The 9,616-nt window shown below is 45.4% G+C and overlaps 1 protein-coding gene across 1 annotated transcript; it reads right to left on the minus strand.

Moving 5' to 3' along the window:
- Window positions 1-4,701: 4,701 nt before the first annotated feature.
- Window positions 4,702-8,454, minus strand: BHLHE41 (basic helix-loop-helix family member e41). The gene is made up of 5 exons (XM_042990800.1): window positions 8,080-8,454; window positions 7,883-7,946; window positions 7,454-7,561; window positions 7,014-7,125; window positions 4,702-6,576 (listed from the first exon to the last, which is right to left on the minus strand). Exons 1-5 carry the CDS (start codon window positions 8,139-8,141, stop codon window positions 5,468-5,470), a joined length of 1,455 nt encoding a protein of 484 aa, XP_042846734.1. The 5' UTR covers window positions 8,142-8,454; the 3' UTR covers window positions 4,702-5,467.
- Window positions 8,455-9,616: the final 1,162 nt, after the last annotated feature.

The raw sequence follows: 9,616 nt of genomic DNA on the forward strand, positions 1-9,616 counted from the left end.
TATATCAGAACCTTCTTGGAGAGAGCCCCATGGACTCACTCACCTGCTCATTCTGTGAAAACCAGCTACTACTACTCTAGGCTGTCTCAGACTTACTCAGATGAAGGTAGCAACCCTCACCCCCTAGTATTCACCTCTTTATAGCACCTACTATGTTGCATTAAGTTCTTATAGTGTTGGTCTGTCACTCCCACTAGACTTTGAGATCTTCAGAGATTATTAATCTTTGATTGTCCTGCACTATCACAGCACCTTACATGTAGTAGGGTCAAACCAGATGCCTGTATCCCCAGGCCCACCGTTTGCTCAATCTATAGGCTCACTGAGATAAGGAGTGTGTTGCAATCAGTAGGAAGTCTGAAACCTCTTACCAGAAGCTCTCCAATGGGTGTGTCTAAGTTCAGAGGCAGCATCTGGGCCCACACACCTCCCTGCCAGTTCCCCAGAATGTTTTTGCTGGATGTGCCACTCAAGATTTCTAAAACCCAGAGGTGGGGGTGATTACACAGCAGAAGCAGGGCCAGGGTCATCCGTGAATCAAAATGCTGAATCAGTTTTTACTAATGACCCTTGGTGCTCTACTCCTATCAGTCTGAGAGAAAGAAATGTTCATCAGATAAAATAATTTGTTTCTGGCATGGAAATGTCATTATTTTGTGGTTAGCTTTGGAATAAAGCCATTAGCAAGCTGCTTTTTTACTTAATAAGATGATCAAAAAATATATAAAATATCTGAGGGCTTTTGCATAAGTGTTCTGATAGGAACATTGCCAAGAATGTGAAAAGTAAAAGAAATGAAGAAAAAAGCGTTAGGGGAGAAACATGTTACTGATTCTATACGCTCACACAGTTTAGAAAAGTGATCCTAGGTACTTCTGTTAGAGCCTATTTATTCTAATTTTAGGCACATTTCAAATGGGTGTGGTTTTTGTCGAATGGTTTCCCAGGTCTCAGTAAGTCAGAGATAGCAAATTAGATAAGAGTTAGAGGCAAGGACTCTGACACATCAAGAAGTGACAGCTGGCAGCCTGATCGTGAGTAAAGAGATTGACAAACCTATAAAAAGCAGATATAAGAACTCAGAAAGTATTTAGTGCAGATGCTAATACTCCCAGATGACATGCATAGTGCAAAAGTGGTATTTATAAGGGTGACCCTGAATTATGGAGAATGGATAACTATGGATAGGGTATTTATTTATAAGACATGTATAAGACAGTATAGAGGACCTGTGTAATATCTTTTAGGAAGCTTTTCACTAAAATGTTAAGGAAAAAAAGAAAAGATAAATGAATAAACTTAAATATAGAATCTTCAGTTTTCTGAATCATTGTTTCATGGGACACGTGTCATTCCTTGAGGCCAGATAAATTGGGCATCACTAAGTTCATAATTTTAAAATATCAACTTTGAAAAAGGTATAGTTTTACATTTGTTTGGAGTTTTCAATATGGTAATCACTGAAGTAGGGAAAGAAACCCAATTTTAAGACAAATGTCCAACTCCTTTCTAGGAGCCTATTTTTAAGCACACGCTGCACATGCTTTTTAGTATAAATCTCATCCTAATCACAAGAAATATGTGATAATTTTCCTTGTCAATCTCCTATTAAATTATGTGAAAAACTAGAACTTACATTGGACTTTAACATGCACTGTATATCCATTTTGAACTTACAAAGCACAGAACAATAAGTATTGATCTGAGGGTCCAATAGATTTTGTTTAACGAGAAAAACATCAGATTGAAGTAAAATACTATTATCACAATAGTACAGCCAGGTTTTGGCATTATAACAGCCTTAATTGGCTCACGAGGCCTCTGTTCATTTCTCTTTAAAGGAAAAGGCCTTAGTCTGTTTGCCCAGCCTTGTCTTCCAACGATCTCAACCAGCAATCACCTTCCATGGAGAGGTTCAAAATTGACCTGTGACATATTCAGAAATTGGCTGAGGCCTTCTTTTACATACTTTTGAACCAATCTCAGTTGATGAGCAATAACCAAACTTATGGCCTGCATGGCCAATAACAGTGAACTAAATGAAAAATAATTTTCACAATGATAGGAACTAAAACTCCAGTCATACTTTAAATAGCTATTAAAATGTAGTTTCTAGTGCCTTAGCTCTTTGTCGGGGGAGAGGCCACTTATCAATTCAATATGATGTTTGCTGAGAAATACATATGTACATAAAATTAAGTGGCATAATACTATATGTATAAAAGCATTACTAACTCAAGATTCATGTCTGTCTTAGACTGAAAAATCACATATACTACAAAATATTTTGGGTAAAATTTCACCACTGCAGGTACAGGACCATCCTTGGTAAATTATTACTGGAGTTATTACTCTAGTGTTTTAATTCATAAAATAAATCAATTATGAAAATAATAATTTTCAGATGCCATATAGACAATATTATTGTGCAGTCTGTCCTCACTAACTTTATATTACCATATAAGTATATAGACATTTGGACTAAATAACTGACCTATAAAATCTGGCCCAACCCTAAGGTTTTTACTCTATTATACCAAAATTATACAAATGCAAAAACATTTTACTGTTCTCTGATTTACTCTGAATCATTTTTGGTTCTGAAAGTAGTATGATTACAATAGGACATTAAAATGTAGCTCAAAATATTTAAAATCCTACTTTATCCCATTATTCTGGTATAGACAATATCTTTCTAAAGTTCGATAAATTATGGTGCTCAAAAATCCTACCTGGTTTCCTAATGGTCATTTTTATTTCCTTTGTTCTTGTGGTTTATTTATGATGGTTCACCAATGCTACCCAGTCAATTTCAGTTTATGTGGTTAAAGATACTTCCAGTGGGAGGTAGTTTACTGACTGGGGGGATACAATAGTTCAGGCCTCTTGTGATACCTCCAGCTAGCAGTTTGATCTTAGGAGGATATATGATATCTTTAGGCTTCATTTCCCTCATATTATAAAATGCAGGGGGCTGGACAGACTGATCTCTGAGATTCCTTTGACTCCACATTCAATGACTTGGAGTTTCTTTGCTGTAAGTCAGCAGAGGGAGCACTTTTTCTACATCTCATAAATTTTGACTATTCTTTCAACACCTTTCAAAAATCAAAGGGTTTGTGAAGAACATTACTGAAACTAAAAATTGACAATCCTTCACACAGTTTATAGTAAATCACAAATTTGATTATGAATTTGAGACAAGTCTAAAGATAATTATTTCTTTTCCTTGAATTCTATGATGAAGTTCCACAGTAAAATTATTTTATAAAGATTGAAGAGCTAAAAATATATGGAGAAATTAAGCTCTCCTACATGACAGTGTGTTTATACTGGAGAAACACCAGGCCTATCTGGTGTCAAGATGAGAAATGAAAAATTCATCAATCATAAAAACATTAGCAAATTGGGTCTAACATCAACAGACCACGCAAGTGATTGATAGGTTTTTCTTTTGCACTTTTCATTGAGATACACTGGAAATAAGTAGGTAGACACAGCCAGAGCCTGGAGGCTTGCAAGAAATTGGAAACGTGTGTTATCAAGCCAATGACAAAGTTCTTTATCTTAGAACATTAATAGCTTTCATCCCTCAATTCATAGATATCTTAAAACTAATTGAGCAGTATGTCTTTTTAATTATTAGACAATCTCATGTCGTATATTAAAGTTTTTATTCCTTAGTAAGAATTTTAAAATCACAAAATAGTGTGGCAATATTTTTTAGGTAATAGAATTTATGGAGTGCTGAAAATACTAGAATATAAAGATAATTTCTAGTTTATCTTCACATACTAAAACTTTCTAAACCAGCTGGTTTCTTGCAGACAGTATTTATTTTTTTTAATAATTTAAGACAGCATAAGCTTGTACCAAGCATAAGCATTGTAACAAAAGTGCAACTTTTCAGCAAATCCTCCCCAAAAGATATTTAACTCAAAATATCATTAGCACATAGTTTCTCCCTACAAAAATAGCATGTCAGACATCATTAATTGGATGTATTAACAACTATGTACATAAGAGCCACCTTGTAGGCTAAGAGTTTAACGTTGTTTAAACACAGCGTTTGAGGCAAACAGTAGCAACAGCAGCAGCAAATGCACCAAACTGACTAAAAGACCCAGATATTTTCTTCACTTATAGTCAGACTGTTGTGTCTCACCCCTTACATAACATTCAAGTGAGATTTCTCACAGTGCTACCTTGGCAACAAACTAAAAATATCTAGACAAGGTCTTGGTTTAAGCCTTATTAAAAAAAGCTTTTCTTTGTGATTATCTGGTATCTGGTTTGGTCTCCAGAAAATACATAGACTTGGAGATAGGAAGGCCACACAGGGCTTCATTCCACATCTTTACAGCATTTCCACTCAAAACTGACCAGTTTAATGCTTTTCTCCACTTTTGTTATTTAACAGAAAGAATATAGGATAAATCATCTTGGACTTGTTTTCTTTTTTGTTTTTAAGTTCAGTGCACATTCCTTTTTTTTTTTTTACAGCAATATTATAAAAACTTAGGAACCTGGTGGATTAAATAATGACAAGGTGGGAATAGATGCAATATATATATCTATATATATCTATATATATCCACATATGTGTTTGTATATATCTATAGATAGATACAGATATATATATATATATATATATATATATATATATATATATGAAATTAAGACAAGTCAATTGATTCACGGTCAATTTCTCAATAAAGTGCTAGTAAATGTACCAAGAATGATTCCGGCCTTCCTCATCCATCTCCTTCCCTGACTTAGTTCTGACAATGGCCCAACTCCGTGTCTCTTTAAACAAGAGCAAGTTACTAAGGGATACCATTCAAACCACTTCAGAATAGGTTGCAACGCAAGTGACTGCATCCTCACTTCTTCCTCTTTGAAAAATATATACCTTTTAAAAAGCTGAACATTATAAAATACTGAAGAGTAAATTCAGTTCTAAAAGGTCCTCACTGTTTGTGGAAAGCCTCCTGAAGCAGGCAGGGCACACATGAGGCAGGCAGATTAACAACTGCCTACCTGCCGTTCAGGTCAACTCCTGGGCCACCTTGCTCCTCCCCTGGTTCAATTAGCTCACCCACACAGCAGACCCTTCTCACTTCCTCCAGAATTAGGTTCTGTATTTTAAAAAACAATGGAACATGGCCTAAAGGAAGGCAAAACTTATTTGGGGGGAAATTCTTTAAAGAATAAAGTATCAATACCGCAGAGGATCTTTTAGAGCCGGTGGGGAAAGAAAAGGATGTTAGTGTGCGGAGGGTGGGGTGGTGAGGGATGAGCAAAACAGGAACTCCAAATGTACACAAAACACCTGTGTTGTTGTTGTTTTAAAAGCCTGTCGTGCATCTATTACACTTCCTCCCTTAAAAACGTTAAGGGTGTTTTAACTTATTAATATTATTATTCCGCGTGAACCCTCGTCCTGTCTAAGAAAGAGGGCGAGGATTCAGGGGGTCTCCTTTCCTGGCTGCGAGGGATCTTCCTGAGCAGAGCTCTCCGGGTTCCCGGGCTCACGGGCGCCAGCGAAGGACAGGTGGGTGCGGCCGTGCGGGTGCGGGGGGTGCAGCGCCCCAGGGGGCGCCACCTCGTGCGGCAGGAGGGTCGCGGCGGCGGCGCCGGCCTTCTCGGGAGGGGGCGACAACACCGAGGACAGGCAGGGGAAGGCGGCGGCGGCGGCGGCTGCGGCGGCGGCGGCGGCGGCGGCTGCTGGCGCGGGGATGCCGGGGTACAGTAGTGGGAACGGGGCGGCGGCCGCCGCCGGATACAGGTACTTCTCCAGGCCGCTCTTGTCCAGGAAGGGCTGCACGTAGGCGGCGGCCGCCGAAGGCGAGAGGAAGTAGAAGGGCAGGCAGAAGGGGGCCGCGGCGGCCGCGGCGGCCGCGGGCTGCGCGAAGGGCGCGCCCCCGCCTCCGCCGAAAGCCACCAGCGAGCTGAGCAGGGCGGCGTCGGGTCTCAGCAGCGCTGCCGCGGCGGCCGGGTCGGGCCCCAGGAGCGCGGCCGCCGCCGCCGCCGCGCCGCCCCCCAGGCCGCCGCCGCCGCGGGAATCCAGCTTCATCCTCTTGGGCGCCGGCGAGTCCTCCCCGGGGGGCTCCTGCTTGATAGTGACGCGGCTCGCCCCGGCGCCTTTGCCCTTCTCGCGGTCCGGCCGAGCCTCGGCCTCGCCGCCGTAGCCGCTGTCGGTGTCCGTGTCGTTCTCGGCGGCGAGCTCGGCGCTGGGCTGAGTCCGCTGGATGACCGGGACGCAGTGGGCGAGGGGCTCAAGCTTCTGCCCGGCGCGCTCCAGGCAGGGGGCGGCCGCAGACCCTGCGGGGGCGGCGGCCGAGGGCGCGCCAGTGCCTTTGCTCAGAGGAACCTGTTGAGTCAACAGCTGAGGGGTGGGCAAGAACTGGGTGGCCACGGCGTGCAAGTGGTTGATCAGCTGGACACACCGCTGCTCCCTGGGCGTCCAGCTCTCAAACCGGGAGAGGTATTGCAAGACTTCTTTGGCGCATGTTTGAAATCCGGAGTGGAACGCATCCAAGTCGGACTGAATGGGCGATTTCAGAGATCGCTCCCCTAGGATGAGGAAGGGGTGGGGGTGGGGGCAGAGGAATGGAGGCAAGAAGAAAAATACCGACGTTAAAACATCTGCTTATCACGTGGGCCCTACATTGACTAAAGTGATCTCGGTTTTTCCTCTGTATTCGGGTGATATAATCCACTGGTTGCCGGGGGGGGGGGGGGAGCAGGGGGGCGCTCTACTCCCAGCTGAAAAACCAAAGTGGAGAGCGCAACCGCCACTTTAAATAAAAATCTGAGTTCTGCTGAAAGCCTCTAGGATGCTTCGGGAAATGGGCACTTTCCAATGAAGGGAAAGTATAAGCAATTTAACAAATGAGACTGCGCCCATGGGCCCAAGGAAGGAGGAGGGGGTGGGGGAAGAGTCCTAACACTGCCCCTCTGTGGGCTACCCGGCTTCATCAGGGTGGGTTGGCCTCCCTGAACTGACTTACCATTCTGTAAAGCAATTATCTTCTGATGCTGCTGCTCGGTTAAGGCTGTTAAAGCTTTTAAGTGTTTCAAAGTTAATTCCAATACTACCGCTTTCTCCAGATGCCCCAGAGTCTGCAGTGGTGCAAAAAAGAAAGGGGGCACTTTGGTTACTTAAAAACACACATTTGGCTCAATCGGCTCTCCACTCAGCACAGCAACTTAAGCAAACACTTTGAAAGAAGTACTATTCCTATACTTCTTGAGCTTTCCAGAAGACGAGTTATAAATGATTTCTTGCCTTCAGTTGTGAGCACCTACTCTTGAGTTTGTGGGAAACTCTACACTACAGCCCAAGTCGTAAGGCATATGATATTTACATTTATGCTTGTATCTCTGGGAGTAGTACCAAGCTATTAACACGCCCTTGGAGAGCAGCAAAGAATGAAAATGTACATCTTACTGTCAACTTCAGATGTTCAGGCAGTAAATCTTTCAGCTGAGCAATGCATTCATTAATTCGATCTCTTCTTTTCTTTTCTATTAATCTGTGCGGTAATTTGTAGGTATCCTTAATATACGACAATCATGGAAAAGAGAAAACAATAAGCTAAACATTTATTGGATAAAACAATACCCCTCCCCAAAACCCCCATATTATGTGATAAACTATGCCAAGAAAGCTTTTCCTTTGGACTGTTCTGAAATGCAATTTGAATTCAGGTATGATGTTTAATCTCCCCCTGAGAGTATCCAGCAAACCACTTAAAATTCACAGTTGGGGAAGCTCAAGGGCTGGAATATATTTGCGGGCAGAGCTTCGCTGTGAAATCAATGGCCCTAATTAACTATCCAGGCAGGTTATGGGGAAACATCGGAAACTTACACTTACCTTGCTATCGTCTCGCTTCATGCTCCTTTTGGGCTTACACATATACAAAGAGGAATAGTCCAGTCTGCAAAACAGAAATCAGCATCAGGCACCCATTCGGGGAGGGGCACTGCCCTTGCCCGCTCCATACCACTTTCTGGAGAAGGAAAAAAAAAAAAAAATCTAGACAGATATTCGCAACGGTGCGTGCACCTTACCCTATAAAATCTCTATGTTCCAGTAACTGTCTCTCTTGCAAATGAGGAATTCCTTCGTCCATGTTCAACCGCTGTCCGTTTCCTCTGTTTCGATTTTTGGGGTTCTGTTTTATAATCTGTGGGACGATAGCTTTGGGAGATCTTGGGGGGATCTGTGCGTCTCCAGTCTCTCTCTCTCTCCCTTCTTCAGTGCAGTGTTGAAAGTGTGAAGCAGTTGGTTCCCCCCCCCTCCCACCGCGCTCGCTCTCTCGCACACACGCACACACACGCACGCACACTCGCGCCGGCCCCACTGCGCTGGTAGTTTGCTCTCACTCCGGGCAGTGTTTGGCCACAGGGCACGCGCGTCGCCGGCCAGACCAGCACCCAGCTCACGTGCGGAACGTACCATCCGCGGTCCAGCCCGGAGGGGGGCGGGGGAGGAGGGACCGGGCCGGGGCGGGGGGGTGTCGGGAGCAGGCTGCGAGGGAGGGCGAACGGCAGGAGGGGGCGGGGACACCTGATCAGGGCCACCGGAAAGGAAAAACAACTTCAGCCAAGCTATTCATCTTCCCAAAGGCGTTGCAGTCAGCTGGGGGAGGGGGAGGAGACGCCGGGGGTGCGGGGCAGCCAGGGCTTCCTGGGCTTGGAAATGCTACTCCTTCAATTCGCCCGTCATTACGGTGCAGGAACGTGAACGTGGCTTTTTGCTTCGCCACCGACTGCGCTGTTGGTTTGGACCAGAGAAAGGAAAGAGAAAGAGAATTCGCGGTGGGTAAACTTCAGTCCCGAAGGAAAATTTGGAGACTTGTTTGCTCACCGCTCAGTGGCTTGGGGGGCGGGGGGGGGGGGAGCGCGGGCTGGCCCAGGTTGGAGGTTGCCCCCTAATGGGGCAACTTGAAATCTGCTCCCTGAAGGATTTAAGATAAATGGAAATGTAGTCACTGGGTCAGAATGTCGCAATCCAAGTGTCTTTCGGCGACACGGTGTCCCTGGGCCACCTAAACTTCCCGCAGCAGCCGGAATTGCGGTGCCACTAATCACAGAAGCAGATGACGACGTTTGGGGCCTCTGGTGCTCCCAGAGGAACGCGGCGGTAGAGAGGGGGGAGGAGAGGACGAGAGGGGCTACCGCGGAAAAGCAATGCAGCTTTATCACTCGCCAGCTAAACTCCGTCGCCCCTCATCGCCTCGGGTGGTGCTGCGTGCTTCTCCTCCCCACGTCCCCCCCCCCCCCCGGGATAAGCGACGCTGGGAGTGTGCAGAACCCACGTTTACTACCGCTGGCACCTCCAAAGCCTCCCTCCTTAATCCTGTCTCAAACGGGTACCAGCACAGGGCCAGCAACGTGATCCGACCTGCCGCTGCTGCCACATCACTGCGCGGGGAACCCGTGCGCGCGCGCGCGCTCGCCCTGGAGCGGCGGCGCCCGGTGCTGGGAAGCACAAGCCAGCACGAGCCGGGTTACCTATCCCCAGAGCCATCCCGGGAGCATGACTCACTGCTATCGAGAGTTACCGAGAGGTGCCCGGAGATGCGCACTGCCCGCGCCGCCCGAC

This window comes from Panthera tigris, chromosome B4 (genome assembly GCF_018350195.1).
Source record: "Panthera tigris isolate Pti1 chromosome B4, P.tigris_Pti1_mat1.1, whole genome shotgun sequence".
NCBI lineage: Eukaryota > Metazoa > Chordata > Mammalia > Carnivora > Felidae > Panthera > Panthera tigris.